This window comes from Nicotiana attenuata, unplaced genomic scaffold, assembly GCF_001879085.1.
Source record: "Nicotiana attenuata strain UT unplaced genomic scaffold, NIATTr2, whole genome shotgun sequence".
In the NCBI taxonomy this organism is placed as follows: domain Eukaryota; kingdom Viridiplantae; phylum Streptophyta; class Magnoliopsida; order Solanales; family Solanaceae; genus Nicotiana; species Nicotiana attenuata.
Window position 1 is genome coordinate 73,099 of NW_017671267.1, and position 18,200 is coordinate 91,298.

Genomic DNA, 18,200 nt, shown 5'->3' on the forward strand with positions numbered 1-18,200 from the left:
ATCCTCCAATTCTCTCCATAATTCAACAACATCATTTGCATATTCTACACTGTCTGCTATTTCCTTTGAAAGCGAATTTAGAATTCACGAAGTCACCATATCATCACACCTTTCCCACTGTCTAAACTTAGGAAATTGGGGATCTGGACGCTTACACTCTCCACTAATGAAACCAGTCTTATTTTTGACAGAAAGGCCACGCAAAACTGCACGCCTCCAGGATCAATTCCACTAAAAGCCACACTAACTAGCATAGCTCCATGATTATCCGACGGATGTAGGTAGAGAGGATCACTAGGATCTAGAACAGAATTGACGGTAGGTTCAACATTTTTAACATTTTCGACATTAGCAGTATTATTACTGTTTACATTGGTCTGATCGTCAACAGCCATATTAAGAAATTCAAGGACTCGGAGTAAAAAGAGAAGGAGAAAACTTAGGAAAATGAAATCGAAGACAAGGCGAAGCTCACACTGTGTGGATCGATTGAGAATTGAATCAAGACGAAGAACACAGCTCAGATTGCTTGATTTATGAGACGACTAAGTCGGAGATTTCTCTGCTCTGATACCATGTCAAGCTGTGGCTTTGGAATCTCAAGCTTCACCATTTGTTAGAGACTCCATTGATGAGCTCTAGAAGCTTCACATGAACTAGAAGAAGAAGGAAATCGATCTGGAAAAGAGAATAAGAGCATGTGTTGTATTGCAAACTCTGATAGTACATATATACACGTGGGGTACCACTCCACTAACTAATTCCAACTAACTTGACAGCTACGACACAACTAACTACCAACTAACTATGATTAACTAACTAAGCTATGATTAACTAACTAAGGTTACAAAGAAAAATTAATTACATACACAGTTTGTACAACTATATTACAATAATATATATAAATTTTTGTCTCTATATTATAAGTAAGCTATATTATGTATTTTAATTGTACTTGTGAGTTTTAAAATTAATTAATTACTTAAGTTTCGTGCAAACACCAAGTATTAACAAGTACTCAGTAGTATTTTCTTTTCCTAACAAAGGGTAGCTTCAAATTTCATCAATAGGTCCTCTCTTACTCATCCTTTAATAAAAAACACACATAACACGTACAAATTGACTACTCGAACGCTCCTTTGCTTACTCCAAAAGCCGCCTATCTCCATATCCTACTATCCTGGACCAAGCCCAATGCCAGATCCAGGTCCCTCCATTTACAATTTAAAAAGTTAATGCAAAGAACAGTGACTAAAATATTACAATCTCCATCATACTAAGTTAAATCTATTGACCCATGTTTATGAAAAAATAGGCGAGGCAAATAAGGTTGTGGAAGAGAATATAGCAAATGCTCTTTTCCTTGGTACTATAACTTATGAAATCAAAATCTCGTTTCTTTTCTTTTGTTTAACTATATTTGGATAACTATATATGGATTCCTCCAATCAGAGCAATGCGTACAACCTTGTCGCCACGCAATTCTTAGGCATATATATCGGCTCTAACACCCCTTCCCATCAACTAGGAGCTCCAGCTACAAAACAATGTGCCTGCTTTCATTTTATTCTCCTAAATTTAATTCCTTATCATCGGCTATGATCAAACTAGAATGTTTGCTTTGTCAGCTTGGTCTTAACTAAAAAAAACATGATTAATTAGTAGTTTCAGCTTGATTTGCTATGATCAAACCTTGAAGCTTCCCATTTTTCCAAACATAAAAACAGATTAGGATTCTTTGACAATGATTCCTATTTGACCAAAAAGTGTTAAGCTCCTTTGATTAAACCAATTAACGATAAAAAGAGAGTAAATCTTAGACAAATATAATCTACTCTAGATCTAAGCACCATGAGTGTTGAAACCCAAGAGATTGAATTTATATAACAGATCTCAGATTGAATGGAAGACATTAAATGTAAATGATAAGCTTACAACTTCCAACATATCGTTTCGTATTTGTAGAAATAAAGAGGATAAAGGATGATTCTCGTTGATGACTACAAGATCTAGCTTTATTGATTCAACGAAGGGGATTGCACAGGTTTGCAATCCAGAACGTGAGCTGCTTCTTCTTCTTCTTCTTGCCCCTAGAGACCTCTTCTATGACTTCTCTGTCTTTTCCTTTTTTTCTGGTCCCCCCTTTTCTTCTGCTTGGCCTTCCTTATATATATTGTCAATTTTCCCTTTTACCCAATGGTTCTTAACCAGCATGCCCTCTCATGGCCGTACTCCTTCCTTACCCGCCCAGGTGTTACGTTCTGCCGTGTAAGCCTTTTGATGGCCTGATCTTGGCAGCAGCCGAGATACTCGCCATCATTACGCCTCGTGGGCACGACCATGGCTTGGCCGTCCTCTTACCGTTTCCTTTAATAATAACCATTTGATGGTCAGATTTTGACCTATACAGTTAGTCCCTCCGCCCGTTGGGGTCGTGTTTTGGCGAGCTCAATGGGCTGATCCTGTCGATTCTAGAATTAGAAGAAATCTGGACATTATGCAAGGACGGGGTCCTTACGGCTAGGCGGCGATGTGATGCTTCAAGGACCTTACCGAACCGTTACGTTAGTTCGAAGATGGATCATTTCGTTGATTTAGGGTACCATGAATGCCCGTTATGCGTCATTATGGCGCACGTTTCCCAAGCACCGTATCATTTCCTGTGCCCTTTCAGTTTTTCTGATTGGCGGCTCTCGGGTTTCCCGCTCAGGACATTTGTGTTCTTATAAATAGGGGGAATCCACCATTTGATTGTTATGCTTTTCAATTTACCTGAGAGAATTTTACAAACTTCCACCTTTCTTAGTATTTCATACTTCTGCTTTCGTCAGAATTTGACGTGACCATCCTCTCTATTCCTTCGCCGCTCTTGTTTATTTTGATCAAGACAGACAAACGCCCGGTACTTCTTCCCAGACTGATAGATTCGTCGAAGCTTCGGTGCCAGAAAATAACGTACCCCTTCTTGAAGAGGGGATGGAGGTGGAGGAAGATGAGGGATTTCCGATAGTGGATGAGATACTACCCTGTCCGGGGAAATTAAGGACTGACTTTAACAGCCCTGCCGGAGACGAACCGGAACCTATCCCTTCCACCATGGATGAAGCGGCGATTACGGCGCTCAAGGCCAAGTGGGGAATCCTAACTCATATTAAAATGGTACCGGCAGCGGGGAAGGATATTGTACATTTGCACCGCCCGGGGTACTGTGCGTTTTACGCGTACCCCTTTGTTATCGGGTACACGCTTCCTCTCCCCTCTCTGGTGGTAGACTTCTACCGTTTCTACGAAGTGTGCCCGGCTTAACTGTCTCCGTACGCGTACAAACTCTTCCTCATGCTTATCAAGTACGCGGAGCTTGCCGGACGAGGAATTTCTTTGGGGCACATGCTTCACATCTTTGCCCCTCATTTTCTTCGGGGTACAATGCTCCATGCGCCATCGAGGAACAAAGCGTTTGGTGGTGAAGATGGACGATAAGGCTAATCGCCGCTTCTGGGCGAGCTACTTCTATGTGCGGATAGAGCATCTTATGGCGGATTCGACAGGGTTTCCAGAGACGTGGAACTTCGGTCGTAAGTTTCTTTCTGTTTATTTTGTGATTCCTCTTAACGACCTTCGATCGTTCCCTTTTAGATGATATTGCTAAGGACTTGTTTTTGCTTTTACAACCGAGAGACTACCTCCCTCGCTAGTTGACGATATCCGCGAGTGGGCGAGCGCGATTCTTCCCCGATACAATGGGGATTCGTGAGTGGGCGTCCTTCTATGAGAAATGTGGGCACAAGGCTCTCATTGGTGAGTCGACCCGCTGTAGTTTTTCTTTATTCTTTGCCTCACGGCTTGGCCTTGTCGTTATATAATCATCTATTTTTTTGTCGGCAAGGAGGGTACGAAGGACGAGGGCTCCTCCGCTCGCATTCCGTGAGCCGGCGTCCTTGGCCTGACCTGTGCCAACGGCCGCTGCCCATCCTGCGCCGAGAGCTAGCGCTCAATCTGCACCTGCGACTGAAGCCGTGCATTCGGAGACTACTCCTCAGCGGGAAACATCGATTCCTGCTATCCATTTGACGGGCGAATCTTCTCGCTCCGGTAGTGGGGAGGCCCCGTCGAAGAGACGACAGGTGGTATGGGAAGTGGCTCCTCAGGCCGAAACATCTTCGAGGGGTGACCTTGACTTGGCGGTGCCCGAAACTAGCGGTAGGACCAACCCGGCCGCAGAGGCTATACCTTTTGTGAGCGGTCAACAGGCTGGTGTGGCGGAGAGACGGAGTCTCGAGGCTGCCGTTGCTGTCCCTGGCGGCCCTTCGGCATCCCGGCCGGACCGTACTTCTTCCTCGGCCGAAGAGAGGGGAAAAGGCATCATGGTTAATGATTACGAATCTGAATCCGCCATTGATCCTGATGACGTTAGGATGTTCGAGGAGGGCTTTACCCGAATTGTGGTGAGAGCGGGAGGTCCCTCCCGAATATTAGAAATTCCATCAAACCTCAACCTTCTGCAAGACATGGTGGATTTTTTGCCGCAATTCGACCTTCTATGCTTTGCCGCAGAAAGCGGAGCTCTTCAGGATGTCAGTGACACCGAATTGTCATGCGGCGTGGCCGCGATGGGTCTAAGGGAAAGTCCCCTTATTTGTTGATGTTATTATTTTTCCTTTGTGACCTTGGTTTCCACCGACTTGTCTCTTCTCTTTGTTTTCAGTCTTATATGCTGGAGATTGAGAGTGCTCGTAGGGCCGAGATTCGGGCCGAGATTTTTCTGAAGATGCTTGAGAAGTATCGGCGGTATCGCAACAAATGCCGCGTGATGCACGAGCGGCTCGGGGCGGGTACTGGCACCCAATCCGTCATGGAAGAGTTGGAGAAAAGGGATCAGGAACTGATGCAGTTCATCCGAAGATGCAGTGAGCTCAAAGAACTGCTCCGTGCCAAAGATGAGGAACTCGAGGTGGGCAAGGGGGTTGCCGCAGAATGCGAGGATCATCAAGCGAAGGTGTTGTCTCTACAAGCCGAACTTGAGCAGAATGCTACCAAAGTTGAAGCTTTGATTGCAGAATGGATGGGGAAGTTGGCCGAGCTGGAGAAGAAAGTGGCCGAAATGGAGAGTGCCGAGGAGGCTCGGTCCTCGGCTTTGGCGAGGGCGGCGGCGTTGGAGGATACCATCCGCGTCCTTCAATCTGAGCAGGAGTTTGAGAGGGCTACGGCCACGCTGAGAGAGGCGCGGCTCGAGGAGCGTATTGGTGAAATCGATGGAGAGGTTTCGAGCCTAGGAGACCGGGTCGTGGTACTTGAGGCTGAGAAAGAACAGCTGTTGGCCCAGATCGAGTCTGCCTCCTCCGCGGTCCCACGCCGCCTATATGAGCTATGGGTCTACGCCGAGGCTCAAAGAGATATTTATAAGTGTTTGTGGGAGGCGGGGACTGTCCCAGAGGCCACCTTTGAAGATGCTCGGGCAAAGGCACGCGCGGCTCGCACCGCCTGTGGATATGACCCTGCTACTCCGAAAGCAGGGGAAGGCAATGAGAACGAGGACGAGCTCCCTTCTGATGGTGATGATGATGGGGAGAACGGAGGTGGGGACGATGCGGAGTGAAGCTTTTGTTGCATCCTATGTACTTAGTTTTTATTTTGTTCTTTCGTTGTTCATTTTCATCTTTTCCCAAGGGCCCGTTTTGGCCCTTTATAAGTGGCGGCTGTCGCACATGTACATTTGTATAAAACAATTGTTTCTTCTTCATCTGTGTATCCTTTTGATTTTCACCGCGATGAGTCCCTGATTCTTTTGATTGTGAGTTCGAACTTGTGGGTTTTGGTGAGACCAGCTTCTAATTTGCCAACTTAGGCGGAATCAACCTTAATTTGAACGAGGTCGAATTAAGACTCGCCATCCTAGGCGAAGTTAATTCCGACTTGTATACTCGAGCGGGACTGAATTATGACCTACTAATTTAGGCGGTCAATTTTTCCATGTAAATTCGAGCAAGGTCGAACTTGGAATCGCCATCTTGGGCGGAGTCAATTTTTGACATACATTCGAACGAGGTCGAAACTATGACCCGTTGCGAGTTCGAGTGAGGACGGACCCTCCTTTCATGTAACGATGGCCGATGGCCGTAGGGGTATTGTTTCGAGTAAGAGCAAAATTGTAGCCCGTTGTGAATTCGAACGAGGTCGAACTTTTCTCTTGGCGAATGCCGATGGCCGTAGGGGTGTTATTTCGAGCAAGGTCAAAATTATAACCCGTTGTGAGTTCGAGCGAGGTCGAACTTCTCTCTTGGCGAAGGCCGATGGCCGTAGGGGTGTTATTTCGAGCAAGGTCGAAATTATAACCCGTTGCATTGCTTCCGTTGGGGGACATTACTCGTCGTCGTGTTGTCGAGGCAATCGTTCGCTTAATTTTGCTTTTCATTTGGAGAATACTGTGCATTTTCTAGGTGAGTGCCAGTTCGCTTAGTTTTGCTTTCATTGGAGAATGTTACATGCTTTATGGGCGAGTCCCAGTTTGTTTGACTTTGCTTTTACTCGAGATTATTGTTGTTGTTTTTTTTATAGTTTTTCTGTACCGAGCCATTTCTGTCATTTGTGATATGCTGTGGTTTAGGGGGCTTTGCTTGGGCATTTCTTGCGAGGTGGTATGCTACAGAACCATTTCCAGGGGCGTTTTGGTGGCGTGGGTCCCTGGCTTGCATACCTATGCGAATGCTTGCATTCCTATTTTGAACCAATCAAAAGAGTGAAGATAAACCAAAATGAAACTGTCTGTTACCTCGACCTAACAAGCCGGTGAAAGGGGAAGCGACGTTGTAGGGTCACTCGCTCCACCTAGTGCTCGAATAGTGGTTTTTGATTTGGTAGCGCGTTTAGCTCCACCCTTTAACTGCGTCTAGACTTCTTGCGAGTTGGGCTTACCTCACCCGTTGGGACATCGAGGCTATGTCCCAGTATTTTTGATATGCGTACGTAATAAGGGAAACATGTCCTACTTTGTTTATAGACCATCTAGCATGAGTGATATGAGAATAATGTGGGGTATGCCTGATCTTCCAAAGGGTCATGCAGTAGGTTATCATCCCTTCCCCAGGGGTAGAAGTACGGGTTGTTATACAAAGTGAATACTTCGCGTGGGATCTCGATCATGCCAAGTACATAGTGACCATGGTTCTGCTTAAACCCCTCGTATAGGCATCTGTCGTGGTTTTTATTGTATAGGGATCTAACCTAGATTGATACGGTTATTTCAAGAACTTATCTACCATTCGTTTCAAGTAGGCGTTGTCCCCGAAGTGGTGAGATTGTAAAAGCCTGGAAGTAATACTTGACTGGTTCTAGATCTAAAGGAAACTAAAGAACTTGGCTAAGAAATCCCCACAGACGGCGCCAAATTGTCTGACCAAAAGTGTTAAGCTCCTTTGATTAAACCAATTAATGATAAAAAGAGGGTAAATCTTAGACAAATATAATCTACTCTAGATCTAAGCACCATGAGTGTTGAAATCCAAGAGATTGAATTTATATAACAGATCTCAGATTAAATTGAAGACATTAAATGTAAATGATAAGCTTACAACTTCCAACATATCGTTTCGTGTTTGTAGAAATAAAGAGGATAAAGGATGATTCTTGGTGATGACTACAAGATCTAGCTTTATTGATTGAACGAAGGGGATTGCACAGGTTTGCAATCCAGAACGTGAGCTTCTTCTTCTTGCCCCTGGAGACCTCTTCTATGTCTTCTCTGTCTTTTCCTTTTTTTCTGGTCCCCCCGTTTCTTCTGCTTGGCCTTCCTTATATATATTTTCAATTTCCCCTTTTACCCAATGGTTCTTAACCAGCGTGCCCTCTCATGGCCGTACTCCTTCCTTACCCGCCCATGTGTTACGTTCTGCCGTGTAAGCCTTTTGATGGCCTGATCTCGGCAGCAGTCGAGATACTCACCACCATTACGCCTCGTGAGCACGACCATGGCTTGACCGACCTCTTACCGTTTCCTTTAATAATAACCATTTGATGGTCAGATTTTGACCTATACAATTCCCAAGTTACATTTTTGTAATACCCTATATTTTTAATAATGATGTATTGGTCATTAGAAAAATAATAATAATAATAATAGTAATAATAATAATAATAATAATAATAATAATAATAATAATAATAATAATAATAATAATAATTATAATAATAACAATAAGAAACTAACTAAAAAAACAAAACAAAACAAGGAATTTAAGACAAAGGCCCGAAGCCCATAACGAACATCTGCCCTAAAATATTAAAAAGGGTTAGGGGATGAAGCAGAAGCTTCAGGAAACGGGAAAAATACAAAAGTAGGGAAGGAAAGAAAGAGAAAAGAAGAAAAGAGAGAAAGAAGAAGAAGAAAGCTTTGGACAAAGGCTATAAGAAGAACTGGGGGTTGAAATTGAATCCTTCGGCTCAAGAGGTTAACCTTCTTCTTATAAGTTGAATTATTTTACTATATCTACGCGATTTCATGTAGTACAAAAAAAATTTCATATCAGTTTTTTTTATAAATAAATAAATAATTACTATGGACAGTAAGGCTATAAAGGTTTGGTTTAGGTACTGATAGGTCTAGTTTTGGAGGAATAATGTATACTAAAAAGTTTAAAATTGATAGAATTATGGACTAGTTCTATGATTAAATATAAATACCTTTTTATTTACAAGATTTTTGGACTAATTAAAATTACTCATAGCATGGGTAAATATAAATCCACAAATTAAGACTCAAACATGAACCCTGATGATTGCGTTTTCTAAAATAGCTATGAATTAGCCTAAATAAGGAAATTAACATGAGATCGATATTATGTAATTATAGATTGATTGGAGGAATTTGTACGCATTGCTCGAGGTGAAGCATTTGGTATTTCGGCACGAGTACTGTGAGTAGTAATCTTACCGCAATTTGTGTTTTCATAACTTGCATGATTTACACATGATTTTTAATATGAATATGTTACCGATTATTTTAAGTTGCATGTGGGACAAGTCTTTTACTCGATATGATACCGAAATAGTTATTTGAGAAGATTACCGTTGTTTTAAATATTTTCGTTGTCACTAGATCTGTTTTACCGTTACTTGGATTTACTGTTATCGAAAAGAAATTATATGATTTGATAAGAACCGAAATGCCCTATATTGTTTTAAAATATTTTCTATGAGTATATACGGATTACAGAGACAAGTATAAATGGGAGTAGACATTGAAGGATCCCGTAGCTAACGGCGGGTTCGTTAGTCCTGGTGCACCTTGTAATTACAGATTACCGTTCTAGCTCTCGCTAGTGGGAAGGTAGAACTAGCATACCGTTACCGATTTCCCTCGAGTAGGGACTACCGTTATATTTGACTTCTTGCGAAGAAGTCCACAGTTATACCGATTACATGATCCGTTCATTGAAACCTCCCAAATGTGAATATTGATATTAGAAACAGTGGTTACCGAGCTTTTTACCAAACTGTTAATTGTATTATACTACAAGAAAAGCATGACGAGACTGAAAATTATTTATTGTTTCTGAAAGGGCATTTTTATGTTATTTTCTGTTTGATATGCTAGCATGTTTTCTGACTTGTCCCCAATAAAAACGGTTGTGGTTAAGTGTTATTACTCACTGAGCTAGCGACTCATTCCCCGCTAATTTTTTTTTTACAGAGACAGCAGCTGACGCAGGCGAGGATTTTGTTGATTAGAGCGCACAGGTTGATATTTCTCGATGAGCCTCGCACGTGTACGCGTGGGCAGAGATTTTATTTATTGTTATGGTCTTTTCATTGAACTCTTAGAGTCGCTCCATAGTCATTATTTTAGTGTCGTGAGTATTCTTTCGTTATTATAGTCTTATGTTGAGTATCGTTCTCATTTATCAAAGTTGGAGATAAATTAGTATTTCTAGTGGTTAGTTGGTGGTTTAGTTATGGTGGAGACTTGTATTGATTAATTGACAAGTTGTCAATTGTTTGGTATGATATTAGGATGTTTGGTTGTTGATTTGAGACAGGAAAAATTTTGGGGTGGTCCAAAAACAGGGGAAACTCTGCCCGATTTTCTGTAAAATTACCGATGAGGCTTACTTGGGAGCACTTGTTCCTAAGCGCCGATCACAATCCTAAATTGGGTCGTGACAATTTTAATGGTGACTAAATGTCTTATAAATCCAAAATCTTATCTTAGTTAGACTTGGTAAACTCTAAACCATAAACGTCAAGCATGTTCAGCTTAATAGCACCAAAGGCCGCTTCTTTCTTTACTCTTATTTTATTTTCTTCCTTTGACATATCTAATATGTACACTGGGTTATCTGTATAAACAATAGGATCAGGACGCCATTACTTCAAGAAACAGGTAAACATTCAACTATATCAAAAAATATAAGGAAAATTGATTTTACATATAGTATAGACTTGCTTAACATGTTTAGCAAGCTAAGTAATAACATGTTTTATTTTCTAAATTACTATCATATTTTTTTTTAAATGGTTATCTGTAATTAAATTTTATGACTTAATGTCGTAAAAGCTCCTCCACACTGTCGTTGAGTAGAAGTTAAACTCGACAATTCAAAACAATTGAGATCAGTAAACATATCATTCTATTCATGTCCAACGTTCATTAGACTGGTTATTAGACACCAAAAAGAAAGCAAAGAAACACAAAAGAAGGAAACACCGGCAAACTTTCTTTTTTCCCCATGCATGTTTCTACTTTCTTGTACTATATCAGAAAGTAAAAGCTTGAAGAATCCTGAGCCAGTAATGTACAAAAAAATCTCACCAGAATCTATTTCCCGGAAAAAAACCCTTCCTCATTAACCAAAAAAAAAGAAAAGGTTTCAAGTTAATAAAAAACCTAAGTGAACAAGCTCAGGAGTCTGGGTTGTTTTCCTTGATGATCTCCAAGACTACTCTCGAAATACGTAGTGGTTACAGATTCCTCTGATTTTCTTGACGGAGTTCTGGGCCGCCGCTTCTCCGGCAAAGGACTATACACGATTTCACTCTGAAAACCTCGTGTTAATAAACTGAGATCAAGATTTTCCAACTGCAACACTTTTGCTGCTGCTTCGTCTGAAGAACCACGCCGCTTTTGCATCTTCGATCGCGTATTTTGCGTATGATTTAGAAGCTTAAACACGTGTGTGCATTCAGATTCCTCATCAAGTTCTGATGACTTACCGAATAACTCCGGTATCGGGCTTAACGTGCCGCCGCGGAGGACGGTCTCCACCGCCGCTTGACAAACGTGCCAATTGCCAGTCCATAATAGTCCCACAACTCCGTTCACTGGGTTTACTGTCCTTCCAGCTGCTTCATATAGCAAGGATTGAAATAGACCTACCAATACATCCAATTTCTTATTTCAGAAACAAAAAATAGAAGAGAGATTAGACAAAGAAAACAAAAAGAAATTGAGTTTAATTAACTTGTGTACATGACAGTGTAAAATAAATTGAGTTTAACAAGTGGAACTAGTAGTACTAATTAAATAAACATAAAAGTAAGATAGACTATATGTTACAACAGATGCTAACAGTGCAAAAAAGTTTATGCTCAGAGTGTATATATAACTTAAATCCAAAGAAATTTACGACGTACATACCAGGCCGTTGGTTTTCAGGGACAGCGGAAATGAAGGACATGAGACCGGCACGGCCGAAGAACTTGGCAACAAAAATGGTGGCATGGCCTTGAGCTTCAGGAGTTTCAATCCATTGCAAACAGGGTCTAAGAATACAGTTTTCGCTGCATCCCTTTCTAAGGACTCGACAACCATTACAACTCATGATTCTCTCTCCTTATGTATCTTGATTAAAAAATATATATATATATATACGGTATAGCTTATTCACTAGCTTAGGGCATGAAGAAATATTAAGACTTGTTAATAGGGAGGAAGGTGGAGACAAAGATCAAATTCTTTGCCCCAATACAGAAACTAAGCAAGAAATAGGAGAGAAAGAAGAGTATGGACATGGCAAGGAGAATGAAGGGCGTACATATAAAGAAGACTAAGCATGATCAGTTTCCTCTTTTTCTTTTTTCCTTTTGTCACTTGAGTGTGCAGTTAACTAGAGTTCATTTGTGTTAGTTCTTTTATTGCTCGGACCAAATTTTAAGAAGAAAAAAAAAAAGCTTTTCCATTGCTGTCATTATTTGACCGTGATTTTTTCATGTGTTTTGAATTGTTAATTATCGTTACTTATGGTAATTTTTATATAGTTTTCAAATATATAAATTTTGTTTTAAAACACTTAAAAAGTTTATGTCCAAATTTACAATAAAATTAAAAAGTTCAACTCTCGAAATCAAAGTTTCACCACATAAATTAGGAGTTCGGAACCAAAATGTGGTTCTTTTGGACTCAAAGAATAAAAATATGTGGGAAAAAAACACAGTGACCATAATATATATAGCGCCTTATATAAGGACGTTAAGGATTTTGTAAAAATCCATTCAAAAATATTTTCAAGTCTTGTGAAATTTTTCCAAACAATATATTTAACTTTATATATTTACTTACAAATCATAATGTGTTGATCTCATGATGCACATTATCTTGTTGATGCTGACTCCCGGATGGACCACCATGATCCATGACACCAAAACTAGGCATATTCCAACTGGCCGTTGGTTCATAACTTGTAAAATTCATATATGGTCAGTACCCCTGTGGAATATATGAGTGTTAATACAAATACAATACACAAAAATATACATCGTAATACAAAGAAAAATTGAAGCTTACCACTCGACTTGTGGATTATGTATATTAGGGGAGAAATTATTTCCTCGCTCCTCATTCGCCCGTGGAGATAAATTTAGATCTGGCCAAACTCTTTCAGCCGGAACTTGTTCGGCTAAAACTACTCCTGATGAATAAGGGATTTCCCTACTTTGCACAACCTCATTATTGCGAACGTCTTCATCCTTGACGTACATTTCCAACAGTTTTAATTTATCACGATAAATTTTCGGTATTCATTCAGACTCCTCAAAAAATCTCTCAGAGTTTCATCGTCTTCGATGTTAAATTCAGCATAACAAGCAACCCCTTTCGGAGTCACAGAATACAGATATCTTCAGGTTATTTTAAGATTCACCGAACGTTTGCTCACACTCATTTTTTACATAACAACGATACCAATGTATCGTACTCCATTGTAAGTGGCAACTTAACATGAGACTGTGGAGATAAACTATAGCTCACTGAGTTATTCGCCACCACAACCTCACCCCCCAATATAATGAAACCCTAATTCTTCGCTCTTCAAACATTATGACAAAATGCAAAACAAGTTAACAAAGAAAAATTTGACAAGACTTGAGAATATTTCTGAATGGATTTTTACAAAATCCTTAACGTCCTTATAAGGCAAAAACCAGTCTGGGGGGGGGGGGGGCGAATTATTTGAGGTATAGCGTCTTAGCTTAAGACACTATACCCAGTTGAATTATTGTTATATCAATTAAGCCCGAAGAATTATTTATGGGTCCACATAATATATATAGCGTCTTAGTGAAAAATGTTATATATATAGCGTCTTTTAAAAAGACGTTGTATATATTATGGTTACTATATTTTTTTCCACATATTTTCATTCTTTGAGTGAAAAGAACCACATTTTGGTTGCTACACCCATAAATTAGGAGAGCGAGAATAATATATTTTGTGTGATTGAGTAGTGGGTAGTATTAGTATTGGGTTGGGTAAAGTGGAGTTAGGGGAGATCGTTGCGTTGTGTATGGTTGGGTTGGAGGGCGAAAGCGGCTCCGGGTCACCGCGGATGACAGCCCCTCAACCGTTGGATTCTCCTTTTCTTTTTATCCTTGCTCAGAGTATTAACCTATCGCTTCACAAAATCATATTTTTCCCATATGAATACTCAATGTCAATTATTAGTGTAATTTTCAATTTCTATTTTCCGAGTAAGTGTAGAATTTATTATCCAACAAAGAAGCAAGTGGCAAAATGGACGAGAACTAAATTGATCTAGGAGGCACGTACACACTGGTGGGTATAGTAGTACCAAAAAGATTATGTCTCCAATATTACTATATCACAGTTTCAGAATTTCTCTCTATACTATTTTCTTATGGGCAAATAAAAAACCAGATATAGTTATGGAATAACTTCTTTTATGTGACCAAACAAACATTGTATCAATATTATGTTCGTAGTTGAAAAGTATTCACGGTTAATTTCACGTGTCATAGTATTTTACCTATTATATTAGTAAAGTTTTGTATCGTTAATGTTAAAAATATTTTATCGAAAATAACAATTTTGTAGTTCTTGAGAGTCGAGACTCTACAACATAAGAAACTTATAGAATATACAAGACTTTTTGTGTTTTTGCATACTCTTTGAGCGAGTACGACTGTACGAGAAGCTATAGAAATTACACATTACTACGTCATTATAAAAACCAAAGCGCAATGATGAAAGCAGAGAAAGGTGGATAAGAAAGAGGATAAAATTAGGTCACTGTTATAATATTGTCTTGGCGGACGTGGCGTCCTTATCCTTGGAGCTACAGCTGAAGCATTTCAGATGCCTTTAACTTCTTCTTTTTCCCCCAAATTTTAGATGCCTTGAATTAGTTAATGCCCCCACAACTTTAGCTGGCTAACACATACCCATGTATGCTTGATCTGGCAAAAGTTTTCCATGAAATCATTGCCATTCCATTTTTAGTGAAGGAGATTTGTTGCATATATAGAATAATTTTACCAAGTATTTGCTCACTTTTGAGGAGGGAAAACAGTCATTTAGAGGATATATAGATTTTGATTAAGTAGTTAAGTGGTAAACTTTTTACATTGTCGGTTTCACCGTACTACAACCGTAGCAGGCTTGTGTATCTTGTTTACGGTCAAAATCGGACTTGTCCGTTTTTATGATTAATCGAGACCGGGGCGTGACATGCCAGAGTTCGATCGTTGATACCCAATTTTTCCCAAAATACTTTTAGTTGCATATATACCTTCAAAATCATGCATTAACACCAATTGGTATTTTTTTTTTTCATAATTTTTCTACATTTTTTAATTTGTCCAGTATTTTATTTCCAATAAATGATTACAAAATTGCATCACAAATGATTTCAAAGGCATTTCTTGATTTAATTTATTGTTTATGGTCCTATTAAGACCAAATTGTTCCATAAATAGCCAAATTGGCACCTCTAGGCTATAATTGCAATAACTTTGCAATTATAGCCCATACGTATAATTTAGCACTATTTTTACCAGAAATTAGTCCTTTATATTTTTTAATACCAAATAATCATTGCTAATTTATTCTTATGCAATAGAATCACTTTTTATAATTAATAATTATGTTATAAACTATTTTTGACTAATTCAATTCGGGTATTTAACAAATAGCCCATTTCTATTTCAATTTTAGCCTTAATTAAACCAGCCCAAACCCTTAATTAAACTAACCCATACCCCAAGCCCAATTCCTAATACTACCCGACCCAATGCTGATTAAATCCTGGCCATTGATCAAAATTGATCAACGACCCCGATTCGTTCTTTCCTAATTTAACCTAAACCTATACCCCCAAACCCCCCATTCACTCTTCACTCACCCGCCGTCACCCCTCTCCTTCTCTCTCAAATTCCCTCTGCCTAAACCCTAACTCCCCTTCGTCGGCTGCTTGCTCGCCGGTAATAATGGTGGCTCACCACCACCCCTAGCCCTAATGGCTCCCCCATGATCGGATTTTTGCTGTCTTGAGGTCCTCAATGGACTAGTGGCTGTTCACTCACCACCCATGGCCTGTTCTCGCCATTCTCAGGCCACCATGGCCCAATTGAGTAAGATCTTCATATTTCTCGGCTAAACCTATGAGTTTCTAAGCCGGTCTCTATTTCTGGGTTGTTTTCTAGAAAATCGTAATCTCTTCTCCTGTACCTCTTAGATCTGTAACAGATCTAAGGTTTTTCTGAGCTATTTTCGTTTGTTTTATGAAAAAACTTTTCGATTTCTCAAAGCGTCCCTTTATTTTCCCATTAGGGTTTCTGGAAACTTTTTTTTTTCAAAAACATATTTATGGTCCTTCTAATGTTGTTCTCTGATTCTCATATGTTTGAATGACTTTTTGTTAAAATTGCTTTTTAATCCTAATTTGTTATGTTAAAACCCCAGTTTTAACACTATGTTATAATCCCGAGTTCGTTGTTGTTTGTCGATTCTGCTATGTGTGTGTTCGAAGCCCATGAATATATTTCTATTAGTGATTTCTACCCTAATAATGTCTTACTGGGTTTCTGATTTGTCTCTTTCTGGCTATACTCAGTACTTGTTATTCATGGAAGTTTATAATGTTTCCCTTAGTATTAGTACTATTTTTCGATTCTTTAAATCCTTGATTTCCTGGGATGATACTCTTTACTGATTTCCGGCTACTATTCCTGTTTTCACAACCTTTAAAATATTTTCTTACATTTTTATGTGATTGACTGCATTATTGCTCGATTCTTACTATTATTTTCTTAATTAGAACTCTATGTATCTACCCCTAATTGATTATTCTGTACTTAGGTCTTTTGAACTCTTTCCTTATTTGGTACCTGTTCTTTACCGTTTGAAATGACTCCCTTAATTAAGGGAGGACTTAGACTGATTTCACTTTAATTGATTCCAAGTTCTCCAATTACTGAACAATTTGATTCTTACCTTATTTACCTAGCTTTCAAACTAATATATATATATATATATATATATATATATATATATATATATATATATATATATATTAGTTTGAAAGCTAGGTAAATAAGGTAAGAATCAAATTGTTCAGTAATTGGAGAACTTGGAANATATATATATGCTTTCTTCTACTCTCATTACACACGAACATTAGTTCACAACTCCCTCACACACTTAAAGCTTTTCTGCTCTCTTTCTTGTTACTTGCTACTATTACTGAATTAGCCAGCTGCAAGCTAAGNCTGCAAGCCAAGGCTAATTACTGCACCCTATTGCTCTTCACTTTGTGTCTATTCTCCCTAACCGGTATGTTCTGATTTCAATTCAAGTCCTAAACACTATGTGTTTTCTTGTTGTGTACTAGTTACCACTCTATTCCTGTCTATTATCTGACCTTTCAATATGTAACTATCCTGTTTGGATCACTATTAGTTCTGTCCTAATTCAAAAAGGTGATCAGCATGATATGAGCTTGTCCAATCCTTGTAGTATGTACTGGCTTTATTCTATTAGTATATGTTTGAATGGTTATGTGTTAGTTGGTTTCTGGTTTGCACCTGTTTTTTCAAAACTCATTTGTTACCCTAAGTTATTTTGGTGCTATGCCCAATCATGTTTAGTACTTCTATGTCCTCACTGTTCCTATGAAATCCTATACTATGTCATCTCCCAATCCCATGAACCCCCCTAAGCACTTCTAATTCTATAACTATGTTCTAATTAGCACCTCTGAAATCCATGCCTTACTGCTTGCACTGTTAGCTACTCCTTGATTACAAAAGACTTCTGTTTATTATATGTTCATTATGTGTATTGTGTGTCCCCAAATCCCAATTCCCTTGTATGAATCATGTGGTTAGGACTCTGTTTTCTCTATGATTGATCTGTTGTTTGTTTGATTACACAATTCTTGTCAAAATTGTTTTACTGCTAAACAACTCCCTATTTTATAAAACTACCTCAATTGAGTCCTTTTCAATACTATTTTTCCTATCAAACCTTTTCAAAACTATGTCAAGCACTCTCACTCCACTCTTAAGTCCCTAGGTTCTGCCCATCCAGTGCGTGACTGCCTTGGGATCCCTGTGAGATCCCTCTGAACTCCGATGCACTGGGGCTGGCCTTTTCGCACTGCACTTACTCAGTTCTGGTTATGAAATCTGGGTGTGAGCACTGCCCGGGATCCTTGAGGTCCTTAGGGAACTCTGACACGCCTAGACATGAGATTGTCTATGAAACTTTGGCATTTGAGGCTATTGGAGGCTTGGAAGTCATTTGGGCCTGCTGCAGGCTCCCTATAGATTAATTTCTGTTTATTTATATAATTTATATTCAGTTCATTGGTTTGTAATAATTACAATATATATATATATATATATATATATATATATATATATATATATATATATATATATATATATATATATATATATATATATATATATATATA

The 18,200-nt window shown here is 39.1% G+C and overlaps 1 protein-coding gene across 2 annotated transcripts; it reads right to left on the reverse strand.

Annotated features, from left to right (window-relative positions):
- Window positions 1–10,601: 10,601 nt before the first annotated feature.
- Window positions 10,602–12,087, reverse strand: LOC109207173 (LOB domain-containing protein 37-like). 2 transcript variants are annotated; one of them, XM_019370053.1, is made up of 2 exons: window positions 11,630–12,087; window positions 10,602–11,364 (listed from the first exon to the last, which is right to left on the reverse strand). In XM_019370053.1, the coding sequence occupies exons 1-2, from the start codon at window positions 11,811–11,813 to the stop codon at window positions 10,880–10,882; spliced, it is 669 nt and encodes a 222-aa protein (XP_019225598.1). In that variant the 5' UTR covers window positions 11,814–12,087; the 3' UTR covers window positions 10,602–10,879. The 2 variants fall into 2 exon arrangements, with proteins under 2 accessions (XP_019225598.1, XP_019225599.1); XM_019370054.1 differs by having other exon boundaries at window positions 10,602–11,383; window positions 11,630–11,715.
- Between the last annotated feature and the right edge of the window lie 6,113 nt (window positions 12,088–18,200).